We start from the raw sequence: 24,488 nt of genomic DNA, 5'->3' as shown, positions 1-24,488 counted from the left end.
TTTATGATCAATATACAACATTATTGCAAGAAAATATTGAATAATATATTTGCATGGATATAGGCTTAATATGCATACGTACTAAAAATAACTATATTGAGTATAAATTTTAAATACACAAGAAGCTAGTTTATTATATCTCATGACCATTACCATCGAAATTTCATAAAAAAAAAATTTCTCTGACATTTTTTATAATAAAAAAATTATTTTCTACCATTAAATTAGCATTATTTAAAAGAAAACATATCCTGCGACATATCAATATGTTAAAATAATCTCCGTACGTTCTAAGAAGCTAGTTTACCATTGCCACTGAAATTTCACGACAAAAAAAAAAATTGGGGAAAACAAAATGAAATGAAGCTCGTACTAATAATTAATGATGTCGATGTGGGAAATTGACTTCTCGCCAACGCGTTGAGATATGGAAACAGAGAGAGATAGATAGAGGGGAAGGGTGTAGAGGAAGAGAAGAGGGGAATGAAAAGGGGTTTGTGTAGGGAAGCTAGGCATTTGACGTAAGCAACTGGGGACAGCCATCAACCATGCGCAATCGAGCGGTCCTCCCCTCCCTCCCCCCCCTCTAACCTCCTTCCCCTTTTATATTCTCTTCATATCTCTCTCTCTCTTTTGTCTCTCTATTCTTTAATTCCGTCTCTTTTGCTCATCTTCTTCTTCTTCTTCTTCTCCTTCTCCTTCTCTTCGTTTGTCTTCTTCTTCTTCATTGCTTCTGTCTCAAACGAATTAACTAACTCTCCAGGTAAGCTTTTGCATTTGCATGGCAAATTATCATCATTCTTTCCAACATTTTCGTACTGGTATATGTATACATAAAAAGCTCTCTTTTTATATAATATATATATATTTCTCCCATGGAAGGCAGCATGTCGCTTGCCTGGATTACAAATTTGGATGTCACACTCCATTTTGTCTGTTTTCACATAATTTTGTTTGGTCAAAGAAGCCACCTTATTCTACCATAGATGACTAAACATTTGGTAAAAATATGGTTCAAACGTTTGTTTCTTTTGTTATTTGCACATTCTAACACTAACCCACCAACCAGTTATGATTCTGCTGAAGTTTTGTTTGCCATGGAGATGGGGGTTCTTTCTTTTCTTTTTTCCTTTGCTTGATTCAAATCTAGTTGAAGAAAACCCTGAGTCGGCAATCTCTCTCTCGTTGTCACACTAGCAACTTGTTGACAAAACAACCTTACCCGATCTTGACTCTCCCTGCAAGAACATGAATGCCTTTTGACAGAATAACCTTACCAAAACCTGAATGAGTTTAGAGGTCACTTTATGATTTAAAATGTTTGGGGAAGTAGCTATTTAGAGAGCCCAAAAAACCCGGTAAACATATTTTGGGTCAGCATTTGTTTCTTTTTTTCTCTCATCAATCTATCAAAAGAAAAGAGGTCAGTCGTGCTATGGAAATTCTCGACAAGCAGACAAAGTGGACAGAGTGCGTTTCATCAGCAATGAGACACAGCTTCTGCAAGTGCCTCAAGAGTGCTTTTCTTTTTCTCTTTCTAGTTTTCTATCCCTTTAACTCTCTGTCAGGCCTTGATCCAATGGAAATGTGTCTCTTTTTGGCCTCCCAAAATTAAAAACCTTTTCCTCTTTCAAACAAACGCGTGCTGAATTGTGATAACGTCATCCACCTTGTCCATTTGTCCATTCAGCTTTCTGTCATGGAATAACTCAAAATCCATACTCAAATGTGTTTATATATAGTAACAGTTTCTTCGATTAATTTATATTAGTTTTTGAAAAGTAATTTTTGTTTGTTTCAACCCTTTTAGTAAAACTTTCTCATCTTGAGTTTGTATTCTAGAACCCCCTCTTTTTTTTTAATATAATTGTTAATAATTTAGTAATGGAAACCCCGTTCTTGATGCATCATTTCGACCATTCACCAACACAAGACAACATCATTAGCTCAAACCTCTAGTTGTCCGTTTCTTGAGAGAGCTGCACCACAAACAGAGAGAGAGAGAGGGCTAAGTTCCATCTTCTCTTGGTTTTCATCAACAAAACCAAACTCTCATGATTCCCTTATAAAAAATCATTGTCTATGGAAATAATGGGTTTTGTTCTCTAAACAGAGAGCTAAAACTAGCCGGGGGGAGGGGGGGTGAGTGTTGCTCACCACCAAATGAGCTGATGATTATGATAACACTCGTCACCTTTTTAATTGGAGAATTTCATTATTTTCTTTCTACTTTTTTTTGTTAATTTCTTTCTCTGGTTTTTGGGTTTCTCTCTTTCTCTTTTTTAAGTTCATTTATTGGTTATGATTTAGAGATGATGAAGTAAAAGAGTGGTATAGTGGCTAATTGGTGGTGGTGAATTTGATGCAGCACCAACAGATATGATGGAGTCAATGGAGTCATGTGTCCCACCTGGGTTCCGGTTCCACCCCACAGACGAGGAGCTTGTTGGCTATTACCTGAGGAAGAAGGTTGCATCACAGAAGATTGATCTTGATGTTATCAGAGACATTGATCTCTACAGGATTGAACCATGGGATCTTCAAGGTATCACACTTTCTTGGGTTTTCTTTTTCTATTGGTTTTAAACATTCTTTAGGGTTTCTATTCTGCTCAATTCTGCAGAGAGGTGAACATGAAGCCATCAGGGTTTAGATCCACAGTTAGGGTTACATTTTTCCTGTAAGACAAAAAGGTTTGCTGATGACTTTGACAATGGACGAATGCACATTTGCATGAGAACTTCATAACCCTAAACATCAATGTTTTTTTGTTATTTTTGCTTCAAGGTTCGTATGGATTACCCAATGAACATTTCTAGATCATGCTAGGACGCCATTGAAGTTACTAAGCTGTAACAGTGGCTGACAAGAGTAAAATCAGTGACTAACCTGAATATCTTTTTCATTCTTTTAATCATACAAATTTATAAGATCTGAACGGTGATGATGCAGAGAGATGCCGGATCGGATATGAGGAGCAAAACGAGTGGTATTTCTTCAGCCACAAAGATAAGAAGTACCCTACGGGGACGAGAACTAACAGGGCAACCATGGCTGGTTTTTGGAAAGCAACAGGTCGCGACAAGGCAGTGTACGATAAATCAAAGCTGATTGGCATGAGGAAGACTCTTGTTTTCTACAAAGGAAGAGCTCCGAATGGACAGAAAACTGACTGGATCATGCATGAATACAGGCTTGAAACCGACGAGAATGGTCCTCCACAGGCAAGCATATGTTCTTGTCATCCTTAACTAATCAATTTTGCCCCCCCACTTTCTCCCCTCTCTTTGTCAACAGAGTTGGTTAAAGTGAAAAAAAAAAAAGTATATTGTCTTCATGGTCTTCCAACATTCTGAGTAGCTTTGAACAGGCTCTCTTGACCTACTATTTGGAACTTTCTTTTTCTCGTATTAGTGTCCAAAGAAAGGTTTAGGCATCCATTACCATCAGTCATGGCATAAAAAAGTTCTTAGATTCTCTCTCTCAGGACAAGATGATTAGTGCCTAGTAAATTCTTCACAAAAGACCCAACTTTTTGTTAAGAAACAGATGGTTTTTAGAGATTTAGTTGAATTTGTTGTACCACTATGCAGCTTATGAGGAAGGGGGAATCACTTTTTGCTTTCCATACATAGACCAATTTCCACTGCAATGTCAACATAACATGATTTCTAGAAAGATGACTTCCACCGTCTCTTATAAGTCAAAAAAGTGATTAGTATAATTCAAAACAAAAAAGCAAAATATTCTAACATGCTTTTCTTTCTTTCCTAGCCCTTTTCTGGCATGGGCTTTTTCATCTCCCTGTATTCATATCAGTTTGTCAAAGGCAAAATTCCATTTCTCCTCTAATTGTTTTCATGTCATCACCTTTGGGTTATGATATCTACTTCTTCTCTTTTACCTAACAAGAAAGAATTATCCCCTTTGCAATAGTGAAAAGAACATATATTCAAATTGAAAAAGCAAATGGAAGAAAGCTTTGTCTCTTATCTCATAAAGTTGATTAGTTTTTTTAAAGTTTTTGCAGGAGGAGGGATGGGTTGTTTGTCGGGCGTTCAAGAAGAGAACCAATGGCAATGGCCAAAGCAAGAGCATCGAAGGGTGGGACTCGAGCTACTTCTACGATGAACCAAGTGGTGTCAGCTCCGTGGTTGATCCAATCGATTACATCTCGAGGCAACCCCAGAGCTTTTTACCCCAAAGTTTCTTGTGTAAGCAAGAAACAGAGGCAGATAATCTAAACTTCATCCACTCTGATCAGTTCGTAGAGCTTCCTCAGCTAGAGAGCCCATCTCTTCCATTAATAAAGCGGCCAAGCTCGATATCTCTAATATCAGAGAATACCAGCTATGAAGAAGAAGAGCAGAACCGAATGTGCAACACCACCAAGAAAGTGACTGACTGGAGAGCCCTTGACAAGTTCGTTGCTTCCCAGCTGAGCCAAGAAGACAGATATGATGGCGAAGGGGTTCCAAGCTTTGAAGCCAATAATAACTCAGACATGGCATTGCTGTTATTACAGAGCAGTGGTAGAGAAGAAGGGAACAAGTTGAACGAGTTCTTGAATTCAAGTTCAGATTGTGATATTGGAATATGCATATTTGATAAATAAAGGGGAAACATAAATGGAGATGAAGAAGCTTTTATTGCTTAGTATTATAAAACGTTTGATGCAAAATGAGACATAATTTTGTAAAAATATGTTTGTGATATTAATGAAGAATCTCTCTCTCACTCTCAGAATACATGCAAAGCATTCATATTAGCTATTTTGAATCATATGAGCACAAATCAAACTGCTGCAGTTCTGTGAAAGAATATTGTTTTCTTGGTTAGCGAGACTGAAGCAAGCTACGCGTATAATATTGTCATGGCGACCTCTCCTGAAATAAAGAACAGAATTAAGCTTAATTTATTAGGCTTTCTCAGAGCCAAACCATGACTTTCATCATCTTTAGGACAGTGGGTCGGTGTGACTACAGGCAAGAGTCTGAAGAAACCTAGAAGAAAACTATATGACGTGCATGCTGCCATGATTCTTCCAGGCTTTACACCATTTTTTTTTTCTTTCTCCCTTTGCAACTGTCATGGCTTCTCGTTTGTCTCGAGCAGGTATTCAAACCTTCTTCTTCTGGGAAGAAGAAACCTCAGCTGATGTGAGAGTTAACATGGCATTGAAAGTTTAAAACCCTTGGAATGTTGCAAGAAAATTCACTCGAGTGCAGACACACAGCTTGTCTGTTTACCATGGATTGTCTGCCTGCATGTTTTCAAAGACGCTACTAAAAGTTCCACGATCACCTAACAATATAGGCCTATGATGTCTCGCCTGCCACAAAGTTCATGCCAACTTTGTCATACAGAAATAATTCTCCAACCTTTGTTTATGTTCAGATTGGTTTCACAAACCTAGAAATCATAGGAATAGTCTCATGTTATACTTTGTGATGGAAATGGAAATCCTGACTCTTTTCTCTCAACAAGCTATGTGTTCATGCTGAACTTGACTTTCTTGGCAATCAAACATGATGGAGATAAGAGCAAAACAGGGAATCTCCATAAGAAAGTAGAGTGTCTAAACAAGACCAAACCTTAGGAACACAGGGAAAGATAAAAATTGATTGATTTTAATTGATCAATACACCAAAGTCAGTATGGGTGCATCTGGGTGTGGGCTTGGTGGGCCCATGGCTTGTCTAGCATGCGCTGGGCACCGTGGCTCCTGTTGGGCATGCCTTGCCATTGTCTTTATAGACCTTTCTTTTTTTTTACCTCGATTTTTTTTTTAATTAATACGATCAGAAGTATTCTCAAATCTTATCTAAACTCAGATGTTCTCAAGATTTTACTTCCCGAATACTTTCACGAAAATAAACTCTATATTATTCCAATTAATATATTTTCTCACATCGGTCTAATGTATTCAATAAACCCTAATTACCGATTAATATAGTTTCTCATATCGAATTAGTGTATTCAAGATTTTACTCTCGAAGTACTCCCGTGAAAATCAAACCCTAATTACAAGCTTTTGACAGTGCTTTATGGTTTGGCCTTCCCATGTCCTCTTAATGCCGAACACCAACAAAACCAAGTCACAAAAAGAACTACAGTTTTCTTTAATTAATAGGTAGATAATTATACTTTTTTTTCCCAACATAATTAAGAGATAATTAATTACCTTTTTTTCCTAATTTGTTTGCTTTTTCAAATGTGAGTTTGTGCCAATATGATTCTTTGATTGGACAAAGAGATATGTTTCTTTCTTTCTTTCTTTTTTCGATCTACCCTTTTTCCAGGTGGACCAAACCCCTCCAGGTTTTGCATTTAGGGCCCTCAACCTGATCTTCAAGTTGTCTATCTTTGTCACAGTTCAGCATGTACCTCCTACGCAAGTTTGGGGTTCAATTATATGCACAAAACGCTTCACCATAAACTCAAACCCAGAAAAGACAACACAAACCATTCATCAGAAACATTGAAACCTTCAGGCTCAGACACTAACCAGCTGTGAGATGAATATCACATTTTCCATAATATCTGGTCAAATAGCAACGTTCTGCGTAAGTAATTAACTTTGTTATCAACGGGAATAATTAAGCACGTCAATCCGTCTATTAGAATGATAATAAACAAATTTTGTGTTTATTAAGACGTTGAAGATATTTTAAACATATAAATATAATGAAAATCTCTTTAACATTTACATGGTATTAGAGCTAATAGCATTGAATGATTTCGATACCATTTCAAATATCAATCATGTTAAAACCATGCAAGCTAATATAGGACCTGACTTTGGGGTTATCGAAACTTTTGCTGCCAAAGATGGAAGAAACCCTGCATATAGCACGTAACAGGGAGATCAAAGACCTTTGGAAGTGATGTGATTGCAACAAAGACAAACTAGATGGGAGAAATTCCCATGCTGATTGTCTATCTTTTGAGGCTAAAATTGGACCCCTTTTGCCGACCCCAATTCTCAGAGGAAAGGTATCAGTCAGTTATCCAAGAAGGCCTCGACCAATCAAATGAGTGCAATAAACCAATGATGAACAATCACCACTTGATTGAGCATTAATTTTCTGTTCTTTTTTTCTAAAAAAAAAAAAAGGGTAAAAACACTGTTACACATGGTTTCGCGAGCTTGGTTGGAGTGCATATCCAAGGTTATGGGCCAACCAAGAGTTTCCACGTTAAGTGCTGTTCAGAGTGAGAGGGAAGGGTATGAACATGGATGGCAATTAGTGTAATGGTTGACCAAAACAAAGCAATCTTTTGGTGAACAATGATGCTCATCATAGCACGCAACAAAGCAAAACCAAACCCATGTTTTTTTGAGGAGCTTTTTAATGCAGAAAAGATAAGATTAGACAACCTAGAAAAAAGAGAGTAAACAACACCCACACCCATTCCTACCTTGTTCTTCTTCTTCCACTTCTCTCTCTCTCTCTCATGATTAAGAAGTGATCAAGACCATATTTCAGCAAGAATATATAATCATTTGAAAAAGTAATTGAACCTAGAGATGCCATGTTGACAAAAGCTCAATTGAGCTTTAACCAATCACAGACGTGGAATGTCAATATGGGCAAAAAAAAGGGGGGAATAATCTTTTGCTTCTTTGTGAAATGAAATGACTGAGCCAGCTTCGGGGTACAATGATGTTGCAGTGATGCATTTGGGAAGACTTTGTTTGAAAAGGGCATATGGCAGATTCTCTCACCCATTGTTCACAGTTTGAGACAGTGGCTCCTCCACAACTCTATCATCATCACGCGAACAGAGAAGGTTTGACTTGGATCATTCTGGTTACTCAATCAAGTTCATACACAAAGCCATTTGGGAACAGTCCAACAAGATGATACCCTTCAATTTTCTTTTACGCTTTCTCTAATCTATATCAAATTATAAAGGAAAACTTGTAACATGTTGCAATGGTGCAAAACCTTCCTTGACCGGATATCGTGATAGGCGAAGAACTCTCTACCCTGAAGGGAAGAGCTCTGTCCATGGACTAAGAATGGTAATATCTTATATCTTCCTCCATGACTAGCAAAAAGCGTGATATGCTGAACACAGTTTCTAAGTGCCATGGAATAGAAATATTCAGTTGTTGGGGTCCCAAGCATCAAACTGAATGGGCTGCATCTGGAGAAATGAACCCAGGGCCTACTTGGGGCTTTATCTGAGGGGAAAAAAGGGAGAAGCGGTCAACGAGAAACAGAACTCAAAGCAAGAAGAACAAAGCATGGTCAGCATTCACGGAAACATACTATGGTTAAAGAATACCTAACATAACAAAACACCTACATGAAAAAGGCCAGGACCACAAAAGCAACTTCGCAGCCGAGAAGAGAAAGGGCCACTGTTATCATTAATAACATGGTACCTAATGTTCGGCACTTCAAATTCTAGATATGATCAACATAGCGATCTGACTTGATGCCTAGAATACCAAAAGGTTAAAAGGAAAGCAAAACAAACCAATGATTCATTCCAACAACCGTTCCATGCATGATCGAAATTCCAACAGCAAGGCCTAATGCCCACAAACAATGACTGGATTAAAGACATCTATATACAACCCACCAAACTTTCCAGAAAGTTAATCCTTTGAACAACAGGGATACAAAGAAAATATAAGACTAGGTAGAAAAACTGTTCATAAAACAGAACACACAACTCTAGAATATATATATAATCAGCACTAACTCAAGCAAGTTATTACAACATTAAAATCACTCACATATTATTAGCAACATAGTCAGGACCAAAGAATCACAAGAAATAGATAGAATGGCACTAAGGGTGAAACGATTAAACTAACCAAGTAATACAACCTACAAAATGAAAAAGTAAAATTCTTGGTTTCTTCTCTCTTTACACTGGTAGCATGAAAGCCAAAAGATTTACACAACAGGTAAACAAGCAAAACTAAAGACACAACAGCCAGAGCAAAACCACCACTGAAGCAGACCAGAATAAAAAGAATAGAGGAGATTAGAGGACAAGCCACAGCTTAACACAGCTAGATTAGATATCTATGATTAAAATCGCTGAACAACAACATTTGATAAAATGATAAAAGAATACAATGGAGAGGTCATAGTTGTTGTCCTAGCAAACACGTGAGATGTTAAGGTGTCTTAGTTTCTCTGGAAGAAAATCAGTGTTCAGATTAGAATACCATGGTACATCAGAAATCACCTAAACCAACAAACAACACAAGAACCTAAATGAAAAAACATCATCATCTAGGCCCTTTCACCACGGATTCTCCTGGCAAGCTGGATGTCTTTGGGCATGATAGTCACCCGCCTGGCATGGATAGCACAGAGATTTGTATCCTCAAATAAACCAACAAGGTAGGCCTCTGCAGCCTCTTGAAGTGCAAGAACTGCATGGCTCTGAAACCTCAAATCCGTCTAAAAGGAAATTGCACAACCAAAATATACTCAGGGACTGCATTGCACGAACAAAGTAAAACAAAAATAAAATTTATTTTGAAGAATTAATACCTTGAAGTCTTGTGCAATTTCCCGAACAAGGCGCTGGAAGGGCAGCTTGCGGATCAAGAGTTCAGTGCTTTTCTGGTACTTTCGAATTTCACTGTTTAAAAAATAACAACAAATAATATAATTGATAGGGGTATCTTATCTAGTAGACTAGATTCTAGAGAAATGAAGAAAGAAATAAAATGCATAAACAATACTACAGACTGAAGTGCAACAGTTCCAGGGCGATAGCGGTGAGGTTTCTTGACTCCTCCAGTGGTTGGTGCCGACTTTCTTGCAGCCTTCAAATCGATGAGGAAGCAAATATTATTGGAAAGCAAAAAGCAAAATCACATAAATTTTCATCATATCAATACAAAGTAGAACCCCCACCCCCACTGCATCAAGTTCATAAAGTAAGAATCTATCACATTCCAATTAATGCATATACATTGTAAAATGAGTCACCTACTGGCAGGTGCACAAGTACAACAGCTCAAGCAACTGTAAAATTTCACAATCTTGAGTAAAGATGATAGAGTCATCCAGCTTTCAACAAGAGATGAAAGTTTCACAATTCATAGTCCCTAGGAATATATCAAAACTAAGCTACCCAAAGCTGCTTAGAGTGTTTCTTTGGTTCAAGTAGAGGATGGCACGGCATGCTTTTATCCTTTTACTTGCTCTGAGACATATATTACAGACACAAAACGCTTTATCTGGAAGAGCCATTGTTCATATTTCTCAATACATTCTTTTGTCAGGTTAATACACAAAACAATAATAACCCAAACCCTAAAAATAGGCAAAGAGATCAACTCGACTGCTCCCCGCCCCACCCCAAAAAAAAAAAAAGAAATTACAAGGCTTATACCAAATTCCTAAACTTTATAAAACAAAATCAAATCCCCACAAAAAAATTAAAATAAAAAAAAGATTGAAGAGAGAGAAGAGCGTGCCTTCGTAGCGAGTTGCTTCCTGGGAGCTTTGCCTCCAGTGGATTTGCGAGCGGTTTGCTTGGTACGCGCCATTTTGACCTGTAAAACGCAAAGCAAAGTCTCAGAAATAAGATTGAATACAAATTGAACGGATTCGATCAAACTTGAATATAAAAAATGGATTGGATTAGGTAAGAGAAACAGAGAGTTGGGGATTGTTTGGTTGCTCGAAGAAATTACCTGGACGAAGACGCAGAAGAAGATGCTTCTAGATTCGAATTTGAAATTGGCGGAGGGTAACCGAGGGGACGTTGGGAAGGGGGTTTGATATTTATAGGGAAGGTTAGTGAACAGGAAATCAACGGGTCCTCGATTAGTTTGATTAACTCTGATTGGTTGTTGTAATAACCCCGGTTAGGCCGTCAACGTCAACACTTGGTTTTCTGTAACCCAGCCGTCAACAAGGAATGCACTCATATTTTATACGAATTTAAAAATTTTAATATAAACTATAATAATTAATATTTTAATTTAAAAATTAAATTAAATTTTAATAATTTAAAAATCAATAATAAAATAAAATAATGGTATTAATATTTAATTATCGATTATTAACATTCTAAAAATAAAAATAAATAATTACATTAAAATTTTAAATAATAATTTCATAATATTTTTAATAAACTATTAAAAATAATATTTTAAATTTAAAACTCAATATTATTATAATAAAATATATTTTTATTTTTTTATCATCTATTCTTTTACTATCTCAAAATTATTTTTACCCACCAAACACTAAAATAAATTATAATAATCATCCTTACTTTATTTTATTTTATGAATCAAGTTAAATAATAATTATTGATATCTTATTCTATTCTCATAGAATAGTTATTGTATTCCTTCTCTATTTTATTCCGTAAACTAAATATATCTTTATTATTTAAATTTAAAATATAAAAAATAATTTTATATTTTATTAAAAAATAAATTAATAAATTATAATTTAACTCATAAAAATAAATTAAAATTTAAAATTTAAAATTTATATTTAAAATAGTTAATGAATTTTAATAATATTAACTTAATTATAAATAGTTTATAAATAAAAATACTATATAAAATTAAAAGTATTAGTTTTAATCAAATTCGAATAATGATCATCAAGGACTCATTATTCAAATTTGTGATGAGTAATAATATTACTATTTATAATTTACTCGAATTTAATTATAAAATATTTTAATTCTGTCTCATCAAATTGAATAATGTAAAATATAAGCTGGAATTCTTAATATAAGTTTAGAACTAGAAAGTTTACTCAAAAAGGTATAATATTCGGTTAAAATTAAAATTTTTGGTGTAAGTTCATAATTAAAAAGCTTACTCATAAAGGTATAATATTTAATTAAAACCTAAACTTTCGGTGTCAATTCAGAATTGGAAAGTCTACTAAAAAATGTATAATATCCAATTAAAATCAAAATTTAGAATTAAAAAATTTACTCGAAAAGGTATAATATTCAATTAAAGATGAAATTTTCGGCATAAATTTATAACTAAAACGTTCATCGGCATAAGTTTATAACTAAAAAGTTTACTTGAAAATGTATAATATTTGATTAAAGCTGTAATTCTTGTTCAAAATTAAAAAATCAATTCGAAAAAGTATAATATCTAATTAAAACCGAAATTTTCGATATAAATTCAGTATCTGATTGAAGATGGAATTTTTTGTGTAAGTTTATAACTAAAAAAATTTACTTGAAAATGTATAAAATCTGATTAAAACCATAATTCTTATTCAGAATAAAAATATTTACTCAAAAGAGTATAAAGTCCTATTAAAATTGACATTTTCGGTGTAAATTTAAAACTAGAAAAGTTGTTTGAAAAGCTATGCCATGAGAAGCAAAGCTATTGTTGGTTATTTAGGCAATATCCATCTTAAATTTTCAATCACAGGCTTGAAAAGAGAAGACTGTCCTTAGATTATACCATACGTAACAAAGACAAAAGCGCTTGGGGCAATGACGCAGCTAGTGAGGTTCTAACCGAGGCGCGTCTATTGCTGGTTGAAAACTATTTCCAAACCCCCTCTTAGGCCTGGGTTCAGCCCTGGCCTTAGAGAATGTCTGGAAGTGCTCCCTATGGGGTAAAGCCCTAAAAAAAATGAAAAATACGTAACAAAGCAAAAGACTCTTTTTCAAACTCAAATCAAGAACTCAGAATAAAAAGAAATTAATCAAATAAACCGAAACCCACTAAGAATCCACCATGGACGGCCCATCTCCCCTGTATTCCACTCATTCTGAACAAAAACCCAGAGACTTACCCTGAAACATCACATTCGAGATCTTAGTTCATTTTCACATTACCCAACTTTAATTTTTCATTTTCATCGTTAATTTTCATACAAAACTCGACTTTTCATTGCAGTTCGTAAAGATCAAACGAAACCACACCATTTCAAAACACATATTCACTTCATAATACTAGAACTAGAAGCAACGAAGTTCTATATTTACAAAGGAAGTTACTGGTGTTACATGAACTTAAAAGCATTTTCTACATTTGGGTATTAAGCGCTGGCCTTCTTGGCTTTTTTAGCAGCAGGTGACCTTATAGATTTAGGCTGTTTGGGTTTTGCAGGAGTAGATTTCTTCTTAGCTCCAACTTTCTTTGCTGCCTTCTTTGTTGCCTCAGATTTCTTTGGCTTCGCATCTGGTGTTGATTTCTTTTCTGTTTTCGCTTTTGTAACCCTACTAGCAGCTTTTTCCATTTTGCCAGCCTCGGAGAGCTTGTAAGAAGCCTTGATCTTTATCAGTTTGCCTCTGGCAGCAGAGTTTTTAAGCTGAAGAGCCAAAATTTTCCTGAAATTCGCTGGAAGCACCGCCTTGTGCTTCTCTTCCATGTACTTGGCTATTGCGTACGGACTAGAACCACTCTTCTCGTTCAGGGCGAGGAGCGACTCCTTAATCATCTGCAAAAAAAAAAAAAAAAATTCCACCTTTCATTAAACATAAAGAACCCCAGGGATATAATCATAAACCCAAGATACAAACATTAAGAAAAAAGAAATTACCTGGAAATAAGGAGGATGTGCAGCAGCCTTTGGCTGTCTTGGTTTCTTCTCCTTCGGAACTTTCGGTTTCTTCTCCTTCGGCGCTTTCGGTTTCTTCTCCTTGACAGGCTTCTCGGCCGGCTTCTGTTCCTTGGCTGCTTCCGACGGCTGCTCAGTTACCGGAACTTCAGGTTCAGCGGTGGCCATGATTGATCACAGTAAACAAAACAAAGTAACAGAGAAGAAGAGTCTAGAGAACGATTTTGCTTTTGATATTCCATGGAAAGTGGCACTCCGGGAATTTATAGCGAGGTTGGGTCTGTGTCAGACGGGAGTGGCAGTCTAGGATTGGTCGGTTTAGAGGCACGGTGATTGCCAACGTGGACGAAGGATTATCTGAGACGTACACGTGGAAGGAAATCAAAGCGTCACGTAGTCGGGTATTTTTGGTGCTTTAAATGGGAGAGAATTGTCCGCTGCTGTGGATGGGCTTTGGTTTTTTGATATTTCCTTTATACACCTTAGAGAATAGAGGGTGTGTTTTTCTGAGTGATTTTGTGGCTTCATTTCTCGGGATTCCCTTCGATTTTTGACATGTAATTTTCGTCAGATTGGAGCTAAAGAAGAGGTGATTATAATGTGATTTGAAGGAAGTCAAGTGGTTGGCATTTAAGGGTGATATGAAGCTCTGAAAGAGAAACAGTTTACTTCCTGATTTTCTCTTCTCTTTTTTCTTTTAGAAATGTTTAATTTTTCACTTCATTCTTGTATATTATATTCTAATTCAAATCGAAATAACTTGGATTCACTTAATTTAGATTCATTCTTTCGATTTAAATATTAATCGACCAAAAAAAAATCAAAATATTCGACTATCTTAATCAATTGTTTCATTATTTTGAATAATTTTCAATTTAAATCGGTCAAATACTATTACTATTTAAAAAAAAAAACCTCAAAAATATGTTGGGTGTATTTACTGAAAATAATCTATAAAGATTTCAGATTCAAATCATAAGAAATCAACCTTAAAATTCATTAAAAAAAATTTCTTCAAAGACCCACAGTTATGATGTAGAAAGAAACGGTTAAAGCCAATACTGCACCAATTTTCTTTTAACTTGTATGATCACCATTAGCATTGACTAAATATTAATATTAGGCCAATGAGGCAAATAATTTGACAGCCAGGTGGCTTGTTTTGCGAAGCAGCTGATCCGCCAAATTGAACCCACGGTTTTTGATTTTTGGTTAGACATATTGATAAGGTTCACAATTCTTGGAAGGATGGGGATCTGACAAGGAACAATCAGATAAACTATTCCCAACTTGTCAAAACAGACATTCTATGGCTGGATGAATGATGATTCAAATTCCAGCACCAAGCCCCGTACGGGTCACTGCACAAAATCTTATCCACCCAGATTATCAGAAAACGTGCTTCTTACAATACAGTTCACATGTATCGTGATCACGTGACAGTCGAATTAAATTGTTTTCAATACCATCAGATCATATTATATATTACATGAATGAAAAATATTAGTTGATATTAAATTCAATGGTTGTTAATTTTCCATAACAGATTAAGGATTTGTGTACATATAATAAAAGAATAAATAAAATATTTTTTTAAGTACAATAGAAATATAAACAACTAAATTCATCTAGTTCTCATTAAAACAAAATCAATTGGCAGCAAGGTGAGACTGATGGAAACAAGCAAAAAAAAAAAAAAAAACACTAGCTGATGTCTATGAATGCATATCAGACAGAAAAGCTACCATCATCTCAGTACTGGATTCTTGCGAAACACGTTGACAACTCGAAAAACATAGTTACTAGGCAACTGAGTACAGGAAGATCAACTGAGTCCAACAGTAAGAATTCACCAATGTAGAGAAAAAGATGACTTAATATCTAGTCAAAATCAAAGACAAAGTTTGACAGAAATGCAATAGTTCAGCTCCTACCACAACTCCATAGGAGATAAAAATGAAACTTTTAAACTTTTAGAGACTGGATCAAAGATGATGAGAAGATAAACAAAGGGAATATGCAAAAGAAAAATCAATGGTAAACCATGGTGCTTTCCATGCTTTTCTTCTGCAATTTCTATAAAATTACTGCCTCAATTATATGTAATATGTGACAGGTTGCAATAAATTGTTCAAAAAGTACTATACCAATCCAGAAACAGTGTATGCAAAAATCTACTTTGACTATTTGAAAAAAGAAAGAAAAATTAATGATCATAATAAAATAAAATAAAATGAAATGAGAAAACAACAGACTAGTTGGAAAATAGCCTAGATATACTAAACTGAAATAAAAGGAAGACTGAATGTACCCACCACAAAACATATCCTAGATTTGATGGCAACATTCCAATGGGACATCGATTACACAAAGAACTAGAACTATTTGAACTCCCATAGATTTCTATATCTAAAATGTGCCTAAACATCTGAACTAAAAAGATGTTTGTATTGATATTATCATCATCTTGCTTCCTTTCCACAACCTATTTGACCTCAAAAACAATTTCTATGCCATCCGAAACGTCTCATGTTCACATTAAAAAGGTGCTCTACACATCCATTTTGCCACTTAGGATGTAGGCAATAATATGAAAACCATTAAAAATTAAATGAATATGAGTAGGGAATAGCAAATTCTTACTATAGGTTTGACAAATCACTAGGATGGCAGGTTGTTATTTTTTGAATGAACAGATATAACATGATAAATGATGCAATATACTCAACCCATACGTTATTTTTTAACAGAGAAGAAATGATTCCATAGGTTTCTCTCCTCAAAAGAAACAACCAGCCACCACAACAAGATCACCTCCATGGTCTGGACATACAGAACAACAAAGATCATAAAGGACATAGATCCAACAATTATCAAATATCCCTTAAAAATAAATAGAATATAAGTTATTTTCTCTATTTTTGGTTCAAGCTGGTAGCAGACTCCTAAGTTACGTTTATGATCTAATCCTCAATTCTAATCACCACTTAGAAATGCTTGAAACTTGAAAGCAATTCAACCGTCTAAAGTTCAAGCGGTGTGAACATCTAAACATCAACACTGCATTTACTTGCACGCTAGCCAATATTATTTCCACATCAATAGCATCACTGATATAAAACATACGAAAGCTTTAGATCTTTTTAGAGCCACCAACCTGAATTGTCTCACCAGAAAATATGACAATTTCAATTTCAACCCAACAGAAACCAAAAATTTTTCCATTTGAGTAACAAAATATCAAAATTTCTCTGTAAAGATATTATGGAAGATCAACCTGTTTGACCATTTGTGCTCCTTTAAGGTAAGGATCAAAATCAGAACAAGTTTTACCATATAGACCTTTAAATAAGATGCACATACAATGTGACACGTAATTTTAAGTATCTGAGAACACCAGGACATTTGCCGTATGATAGGCAGAACAAAACCAACATTGACTTAATGGACAAAAGGATGACATCAACATCAAACTGTCACCGTAAGCAAACATGTGCCAATCCCATCCATTAAGAACTCCAGGAGAAGTCTTATATTAATATGCTTCCTGTTTGTGATTTATACAAATTATACATCTCTCACTTCCACAAAATCTTCAAGGTGAAGACCACAAATTTTCTCAACATGTGCATCTCAAAGTTTAACTTCTGAACCTCCATTATTAGTATCATAAACTTAACATGAAACCTTCCACTTAAGAGATACTTTCCAATCAGAATCTTCACATATATGGAGAAATCAAAATATTGCTCACTAATAGATATGTTTGATCCATTATCTCAACAATAAACATACCAGGAAATCTATTTCCATATACTATTCAGTATGGTAAACTGTATCAGAAATCCTCAATCTCCATTGTACATAAATTGCACCAGTTTCTTTATTAAGCCCCTAAGAGACAACCTACACTAGACACATCAAAGCTTTAGGTCTGTTTAAAATTAATAGAAAGAGATCTAAGGAAAAAAAGAGGCAGGAGCATAAGAAACACAGATAAAAAGACCCAAAAATAGAAACAAGATGAAAAGGCAGCTTCAACTGCATTTTTCAACAGTAAGCCTCTGTCCATCACCAATGAGCTGCATCTGCATTTCCAGGCCCACCAAGACACATTAAGCAAGAGCCTCTAAAACATTAACAAAATTCACTCTTAGATTTAAGAACATGATATTGTCAAGCGATTGAGATTACCAACAGTTCTTCAGTCCACTACTAGTAGCTGCCACCATAGGAACGATCAGCCCCATAGTATGGTGGATATGCACCATACTACAACACAATGAAATAACTGACCATCATGAAATGGTTAATTGAAAATTTAAATGCATTAATAGGGAGCTAAGGGTTGACTACTCACATCAGAATCATAATAATCATGGGAGTAGAGACCACTACCAGCTGCATGAGTGTCTAAAGCACATAGCCATATGAATGAGTAATGTGGCAAAACACATTCGTGTAAGAGAAGCATGCATAAGAAACATTAGCGAAAATAAAAATACATACCACGATGGCGGGTTTCATGAAATGGGACTTCTGGATACGGATGCTCCAATCGTGGACGGATTCTATGAGGCTCCATGTATTCAGGATCATGGTCCTAAGAGCAGACAGTTTCAAACAAAAACAAATGCAAGGAGAGCAGCTGAATGTAGAAAGATAGCCATATAGAGGCTAGGAAAAGTAACACTTACCGTCATATAAAACGGCCTCTTCATGCCATGTGCACGTTCATCATAATAATAAGGATCATCATATTGCCTTCCACCATAAGGTCTGTCAAAGACACGTTCAGGGGAAAATGGTTGCCTCCTAAGTGGAGCATGCTCCCTCCATGCCCTGTCAGGGACATCATACCAAGACCTACTGAAATTATATCTTGAAGGGCCAACAGTTGGAGCATCTCTACTGGATCCATGATAACCATCGCCGAAAGAACCCCTTCTTCCTCCTGCTTTTGTGTAATTAAAAAATGTTAAATTTTTAAACAGTAAAATGCAAGATCTACATTTGTATAAGTTGCAGCTATAGTTTATAGAAAGATGGGTAGATGGAGCAACAAATAAATTGATTTGACCTCGACCCATTATATGCCTCCCATGGTACTCAGAATATCGATCGTCATAGTCATGCTCATTTGCATCCATTCTACTAGTTCGACCACGTTCATGTTGATAGAAATAGCGGCCATATTGGAAACTTTTTGAGTTAAAGCGATGTCCAACCCGCCCAAAACCTCTCCCTGCAGCAAGATGTAATTAGCAAAAATACAGACATCAATAGATCTCTATTTCCAAAAGAGAATTGATTACCAAATCTTGAAAATGAGCCATTGCCTCCACTTCCAATTCGAAATCCACCACACATTCCACCCTTTATAGCTTGTGTTTTAGGCATTGGATTTGATAGCCTTGCTCTGACTTTTGACTATGGGAACAAATAAGAACAAAAACCACTTAATACATCTTTCAATGCTTCAAAAATATATTACGACAGAGTCCAAAAATGAAAATGGAGGTGATGCACCTACAGACTTCCATAATAAGTCCTTTGCATGTTCTAGTGACATTCTTGACAAGTTCAAGATATGTTCTAAACAGATTTTTGAGGATCAGCATTCTTGAGCACTTGTATACTTGACAGGTGGATTAAACATGTTTATTCATTATTAGATACCTTTCCAGGGGTCCCTATTGTGTGTGCCTAGCATCTTAGCTAACTTGAGTGAGGCAATAAAGGTGTATATCTCAGTCAATCACAATCAAAGAATGAAAAGGAAACAACAAAATTTAAAACAACAGAAAAATGAGCAAAGCACATTAGTGTAACAATACTAAATTCAAAAGAAAAATTTTCTAGAGCATGCCAGAACAAAGCACATTAACATAAAACTATATACCTTTGAGTTCCCATCATCCAGATGTGTCTTATTCACACCATCTACACAAGTTATAGCAGCATTATGGGTAGAGAAATCAACAAATCCAAAATCCTTTCTCTTAGCAGTTGACATGTTCCGGGCCAATACAATTCGCACTATCTCCCCATAGCCTTTGAGTTTTTCCCTCACACGGTCTTCATCCCAATGAGGAGGAAGTGAATCGAGAAATACAGTCTTCACTGTGGCCATTATCTCTGGATCAGGCTCACGTAAAGGTTCTGCAAAAGCTACTTTAGCAGTTCTTTCAGGGTGTCCAAAAACAACATCAGGCTTCTGAAGTCTTTTGTATGCAAGCATGGCATCAGGATGGCAAGAGAACTCTAAAAATGCAAAACCACGGCTCAACCCTTCATTTTGAACATCTGGGACAAGAGTAATATTTTCAACACCTTCAATACCATATTCTTTAAGCTTTTGTTTGATCTGTCAAACCACAATATAGCAAGAGTAAGCAAAAAAATACAAGATAGTGAACATGCACTAAAGATTGTTAAATACTCACAGCTTCCTTTGTCCATGTATTGCAAATATTGCCCAAAAACAATGTGTCATTGTCTTCACTAGGTGCTGTCCCACATCGCTTCCCACATATCTGTGAACAATGAGAAGGTTAAATTGAGACAATGAATGGACAAAGCACATACAATTAATTGATTCTTACGACAGGGTTCTTCATTTCTAACAATGCAAGCTTTGCATGCTCTTTATTTGCAAATTTCACAAAAGCATATCCCTTGTTCTTGTTGGTTGTTGGATTCCTATGCAACCTGACTTCAACGACTTCACCAATTTTCTCAAAAACCTGTCTCAAATCCTCCTCAACAGCATCTCGATCCAATCCACCAACAAAAATCTCATGCTCTTTCTTAATTTTACGTTCTTTTGCAATGGCGGTTAGTTCTTTGCGCTCCTGTTCCAATGCCTCAGTTTCTTCAATAGGTTCCTCTACATCATCATCTGCAAGGTCTTCATCATCATGATCTCCAAAATCCACTCTGTCAGCGTACTCCTCCAACTCATCAATACCTCCATACCTATCCTGCTCCATCTGCACACATTCTCTATGCAACTCATCTTTGCTGCTTCCTTCTTCATTAAGGTCCAAAATCTTCGGCTCCTTACCACTAACTTGTTGTGACTCCTCTTTCATTACATACTCTTCACTGTCTTCATCACAAGGTACATCCTCCTCCACTGTAGACTTTCCATAATCTTTTCCAACAGTTTCTTGCCCCTCTAAAATTTCTTTCATTTCAGCTTCATCAACTTTTTCTCTTTCCGCTGGTTCTCCAACCTTTTCAAAAGCAAGTTTCGCTTTCTTTTCACACTCCAAATCCTTTTTTCCAAACCTCCTTGGTGATTCTGCAACCTCCTTGGCTGTTTCCCCTAAATTCACTGTCTTCTTGGAGACAGCTTTTGCTTTTGCAGAAGCAGCTGTTTTCGGTCTCCCAGGTGTTCTCTTTGCAACTAATTTAGTGCCTGATGTAACTTTGGTCTCTGGTGTCAATTTAGTAACTTCAGCTAATGGCTTAACTTCTTCAACTATTCCAAATTAAAAAAAAAAATTTAACGAATGAATTTGATCAGAATCAACTAACAGACAGTGTAACGAACATATCATTATTTAACTCTCTGTTTCCACTTACAAGAGTAGTCTATCATACCTGCTGATCGTTCAAGATTAGAATTAGAGCCATCGATAGTCACAGGTGACGTTTCATTATTCTTCATTTGCTTCGCTTTGGCTGCGGAGCCCTGCTTTGTCCCAGCCGTTTTCACAAACGTCGATTCAGCAGCAGCAGCAGCATCTGTTGAGTTGGATGGAGTTTTTGTAGCAGATTTCCTCGCCGGCGGCGTCTTTCTCGTGGTCGTCAATTTGGCTGCATCTTGATTCCGAATTCTCATATTTTTACTATTTCCGATACAAAGAATTCGTTTTCTTTTTTTCCCAAATTGGAAATTGAAAAGCTAAATACGCTTGAGCAGCGTAAGCAAAAAGTGGGAGAAACAATGGAACTTTTTCAATGGGTTTTGACGAACAACATGATTCATAAGAGGCTCGAATATGGGGGAAATGCGCAGCAGAAAACGCTGTCATTTAAAGTGCAATGCGTAACCCGGATTTCTTTTTCCGGGTTGTGTTGCCCCATTAACCCGACTCGCACGGAAAACGAATGTTACACGTGCGGACATTCGGTTGAAGTAGTTATCGAAGTGCACCTGCAGCAGACTTTCCACCCGGAAAATAAAAATTAAATTGAAGCTTCCAGCAATGGGTGCCTCTGAATCTGCCCTCTCAGGTTCGTCGCCGGTAAGTTCTCGATTTCTCCCGACATATTGCGCGCTCACGAGCTGGGCTCTGTTGAATTATTCTTAATTGATTGATTAACATTGATTATTGGCATTGAAGAGTCCGGCCGATCAAATCACCACCATTTCCCAGCGATCAGAAACGGTCGATCCCATTTTAGAGAAGCTTAAATCCCTCAAAATTGTAAGTTTTATTGTTCTTTTTTTAATTTCAAATCATTTCACAGACAAAAGGAAGAAATTTAAGTTTTTTTGTTTTTGAATCATAGACGTCTCCTATACTGACGACGCCACCGACGGAGGGTAGCTTAACGGACATTTTAGTGAGAAAACCGTCGTCGTCTTCAGCTCAAGGTGAGCTTGACTCTTTTATGCTTTTTACAAAATTCTCCCAAATAAGCTCAGAATATAACTCTGAAAATTGTAAGATTATTGAACGTTTCATAAGTGAAAAAGAGATCTGCTCTCACTTGCTATTGGAAATTTCATGACTTTTTGCTTGCTTTCAAGACATATATCAGATTTACTGGTTGACAACCCCTGAAAGATGAAACCTTTTTGCTTGAATTGAAACTGATAGTTGTTGCTTTCAAATTAAAATGGCATCATGCTTCAACTTTTCTGAAAGAAATAGGGATTGTGCTATTTTTCCGTGCCAGGGGCTTGAATCCTATATTTGAAGCGTTTAGCTAACATTAAGCCTATGTTATTTACCACTTATTGGAGACTTTTGTCTGATGAATATTATGGCTGGTGAGATCACAATATATCCTACCTTCATCAAACCTTGTAATTTGATAACTTTTTACTTGCCTGAGTTAAGCTTTTGCTGGCTATCAAGCCCATAAAGCAGCCAAGGACCTAAGAGAAATTAGTAGACTAGCTTACCCTAGGAAGTGGTATCAGAGTAATCCATTATATTCAATGGTATTTGTACAAGACAGTTCTGCTGCTGCTTCTTTATGAAGCCATTTACTGTTAAAATTGTATAGCTAAAGGAGTATCCATTCCCAGTTTTCTTGTCTTTGCATTCATTATCAAACCTTCTATTCACTTGTTTGTCTATTTGCTTACTATCAGTTCAGACACGAGTAGATGAATTAATGTTGGTGCATAGAATGCATATTACTGACAGAGCATCAAGGACACCCTATTGGTATAGCCTTGCATCTATCATAGTTATGCACCTATGGAAATACTCTAGTTCCTATCACTGTGGAGTATAATGGAGGACCTAGTACAAGATTTGAAGAACTCTAGATTTCTGAGGAAGTACCCTTGCATAAATTAAAACTAGCTGAAGAGAACAAAGTAAAAGTAAATAAATAGAGGAGGGAGGAAAACCCTTATCAGGCAATTGTGGTAATTTGGGCTATAACTGGTTAAAATGATCTTGAATATGCTTTTTAAGTGTCAATATATTCTATTCTTTTTCTGTTGTTGTCATAACTTTTTAAACTGGGAATAATCTAATTGAGATGCTCTATTCAAATTGTTTCTTTTGGACTATCAAAATAGCTACTGTGAATCCAAAGGTGTTGCTGGAGCTGTTCTCGATGTATCGTGACTGGCAGGAGGAGAAGGTTCAGAAGATTAGCAAGAAACAGGTTTACCATCTCTTTTATAAATTTGATGACTGAGAATAGCTGTTGCAATGGCATGGGGTGGATTGGTTCTGCTGTAGGTCATTATGTGCTATATTTCAAATTCTTATTTTACATCCATCTGCAATTGAATTAAGATCCAAGTAGGAATTTTAATGCTAGAACTAGAATATGGGCTAACATAGTCATTTGGCAAGGTAGGAAATGCATGTGATTGTTTTTGCTGTTATTTCAACTTTATAAGAATTAAGTATGGCGTGCATAGTCATTTGGACAAATTCGTTGCAGGAAGAGATAGAAAACAAAATAGAAGTTGCAGATGCCTTGGCAGTTAAACTTTTTCAACGTTTTAATTACTCAGTATCAGCAATGAAGACAACTTCACAACATTTATCAGAAGGTAATTCAACCTTTTTCTCAACTAATAGAACCAGGGAGTTTAATTGCTGGACTTCAGAATATTATGTTAATATTGGTTCAGCTGTTCACCAAATTAAATGCAGTGTAGTCACGGTCACTCTAGTATATATGCTTCATATTTTCACATCATGTAACAGGAAAACAAATTGACTGTAGCTAACATTTTGCAGAGTCTGATGATTCCTCTTAAAAATCCCACTTAACCATATCTTGTATGATGCATGTAGTCCACACATTGCAAGTGGAGCTTGGGGAGCTTAAAGGAAGGTTAACTGAGGTCATCAGCAATTGTGACGCACTGTGCAAGAGAATTGCTGCTGAGGGGCCAGAACCTCTTCGATCATCTATCAAGCCATTTGCAGTTGCCACTGCCAACTCAACAGTAAATCGTAGCTTAACTGCAGAGCAAAGGGTTACAGATCAAAGTTCAACATCTGCAGAAGCCAAACTAGACTGACTCTTCTTGTCTCATCTGTACATAATTGACATATTCTTTGACCTTAATTCTTCATTGAGATTGATGTTTATTTTGTGCCTTATACAAACAGTGTACTAACATTTGGAGTGAGCAAAGTTTTGAATACAGATTAGAGAGGAATTTTTTGGATTAAATGTGAAGGCAGTTGTTGTGAGTTTTGTTTCTTTACATTGCCTATGAAATCAAGA

At 36.1% G+C, this 24,488-nt stretch overlaps 5 protein-coding genes across 7 annotated transcripts; 2 read left to right on the top strand and 3 right to left on the bottom strand.

Moving 5' to 3' along the window:
• LOC18610798 (NAC domain-containing protein 37) lies at nucleotides 652–4,768 on the top strand. Of its 3 annotated transcripts, none has more exons than XM_018128981.1 (4): nucleotides 652–763; nucleotides 2,369–2,545; nucleotides 2,953–3,224; nucleotides 4,031–4,768. In XM_018128981.1, the coding sequence occupies exons 2-4, from the start codon at nucleotides 2,380–2,382 to the stop codon at nucleotides 4,613–4,615; spliced, it is 1,023 nt and encodes a 340-aa protein (XP_017984470.1). In that variant the 5' UTR covers nucleotides 652–763; nucleotides 2,369–2,379; the 3' UTR covers nucleotides 4,616–4,768. The 3 variants fall into 3 exon arrangements, with proteins under 3 accessions (XP_017984470.1, XP_017984469.1, XP_017984475.1); XM_018128980.1 differs by lacking the exon at nucleotides 652–763 and adding an exon at nucleotides 1,419–1,517; XM_018128986.1 differs by lacking the exon at nucleotides 652–763 and adding an exon at nucleotides 1,900–2,142.
• On the bottom strand, nucleotides 8,989–10,792 carry LOC18610797 (histone H3.3). The gene is made up of 5 exons (XM_018128989.1): nucleotides 10,679–10,792; nucleotides 10,460–10,537; nucleotides 9,726–9,802; nucleotides 9,525–9,615; nucleotides 8,989–9,431 (listed from the first exon to the last, which is right to left on the bottom strand). The coding sequence occupies exons 2-5, from the start codon at nucleotides 10,529–10,531 to the stop codon at nucleotides 9,261–9,263; spliced, it is 411 nt and encodes a 136-aa protein (XP_017984478.1). The 5' UTR covers nucleotides 10,532–10,537; nucleotides 10,679–10,792; the 3' UTR covers nucleotides 8,989–9,260.
• On the bottom strand, nucleotides 12,830–13,802 carry LOC18610796 (histone H1). Its single transcript, XM_007046671.2, has 2 exons — nucleotides 13,527–13,802; nucleotides 12,830–13,424 (listed from the first exon to the last, which is right to left on the bottom strand). The coding sequence occupies exons 1-2, from the start codon at nucleotides 13,710–13,712 to the stop codon at nucleotides 13,023–13,025; spliced, it is 588 nt and encodes a 195-aa protein (XP_007046733.1). The 5' UTR covers nucleotides 13,713–13,802; the 3' UTR covers nucleotides 12,830–13,022.
• On the bottom strand, nucleotides 17,273–21,606 carry LOC18610795 (nucleolin). Its single transcript, XM_018125559.1, has 11 exons — nucleotides 21,153–21,606; nucleotides 20,150–21,030; nucleotides 19,991–20,080; nucleotides 19,447–19,911; nucleotides 18,860–18,974; nucleotides 18,625–18,789; nucleotides 18,242–18,498; nucleotides 18,054–18,147; nucleotides 17,905–17,957; nucleotides 17,739–17,816; nucleotides 17,273–17,632 (listed from the first exon to the last, which is right to left on the bottom strand). The coding sequence occupies exons 1-10, from the start codon at nucleotides 21,391–21,393 to the stop codon at nucleotides 17,760–17,762; spliced, it is 2,418 nt and encodes an 805-aa protein (XP_017981048.1). The 5' UTR covers nucleotides 21,394–21,606; the 3' UTR covers nucleotides 17,273–17,632; nucleotides 17,739–17,759.
• LOC18610794 lies at nucleotides 21,703–24,468 on the top strand. The gene is made up of 6 exons (XM_007046668.2): nucleotides 21,703–21,799; nucleotides 21,899–21,982; nucleotides 22,068–22,152; nucleotides 23,317–23,405; nucleotides 23,691–23,802; nucleotides 24,050–24,468. The coding sequence occupies exons 1-6, from the start codon at nucleotides 21,761–21,763 to the stop codon at nucleotides 24,277–24,279; spliced, it is 639 nt and encodes a 212-aa protein (XP_007046730.2). The 5' UTR covers nucleotides 21,703–21,760; the 3' UTR covers nucleotides 24,280–24,468.

The sequence above is a fragment of the Theobroma cacao genome, chromosome 1 (assembly GCF_000208745.1).
Source record: "Theobroma cacao cultivar B97-61/B2 chromosome 1, Criollo_cocoa_genome_V2, whole genome shotgun sequence".
In the NCBI taxonomy this organism is placed as follows: Eukaryota; Viridiplantae; Streptophyta; class Magnoliopsida; order Malvales; family Malvaceae; genus Theobroma; species Theobroma cacao.
This window is presented reverse-complemented; position numbering and strand designations above follow the sequence as displayed.

Excerpts from the sequence above, each read along its gene's own strand:
- LOC18610796 (XM_007046671.2), bottom strand. The coding sequence starts at position 13,712 with ATGGCCACCGCTGAACCTGAAGTTCCGGTAACTGAGCAGCCGTCGGAA. Across the intron at positions 13,425-13,526 it reads CACATCCTCCTTATTTCCAG|ATGATTAAGGAGTCGCTCCT; the intron begins GTAATTTCTTTT and ends TTTTTTTTGCAG.
- LOC18610797 (XM_018128989.1), bottom strand. The coding sequence starts at position 10,531 with ATGGCGCGTACCAAGCAAACCGCTCGCAAATCCACTGGAGGCAAAGCT. Across the intron at positions 9,803-10,459 it reads GGAAGCAACTCGCTACGAAG|GCTGCAAGAAAGTCGGCACC; the intron begins GCACGCTCTTCT and ends ATCGATTTGAAG. Across the intron at positions 9,616-9,725 it reads CCTGGAACTGTTGCACTTCA|TGAAATTCGAAAGTACCAGA; the intron begins GTCTGTAGTATT and ends TTTTTTAAACAG.
- LOC18610798 (XM_018128980.1), top strand. The coding sequence starts at position 1,436 with ATGGAAATTCTCGACAAGCAGACAAAGTGGACAGAGTGCGTTTCATCA. Across the intron at positions 1,518-2,368 it reads CTTCTGCAAGTGCCTCAAGA|CACCAACAGATATGATGGAG; the intron begins GTGCTTTTCTTT and ends AATTTGATGCAG. Across the intron at positions 2,546-2,952 it reads TGAACCATGGGATCTTCAAG|AGAGATGCCGGATCGGATAT; the intron begins GTATCACACTTT and ends GTGATGATGCAG.
- LOC18610795 (XM_018125559.1), bottom strand. The coding sequence starts at position 21,393 with ATGAGAATTCGGAATCAAGATGCAGCCAAATTGACGACCACGAGAAAG. Across the intron at positions 21,031-21,152 it reads TAATCTTGAACGATCAGCAG|TTGAAGAAGTTAAGCCATTA; the intron begins GTATGATAGACT and ends AATTTGGAATAG. Across the intron at positions 18,975-19,446 it reads TGGATGATGGGAACTCAAAG|TCAAAAGTCAGAGCAAGGCT; the intron begins GTATATAGTTTT and ends TTGTTCCCATAG.
- LOC18610794 (XM_007046668.2), top strand. The coding sequence starts at position 21,761 with ATGGGTGCCTCTGAATCTGCCCTCTCAGGTTCGTCGCCG. Across the intron at positions 21,800-21,898 it reads CCCTCTCAGGTTCGTCGCCG|AGTCCGGCCGATCAAATCAC; the intron begins GTAAGTTCTCGA and ends TTGGCATTGAAG. Across the intron at positions 22,153-23,316 it reads GTCGTCGTCTTCAGCTCAAG|CTACTGTGAATCCAAAGGTG; the intron begins GTGAGCTTGACT and ends CTATCAAAATAG.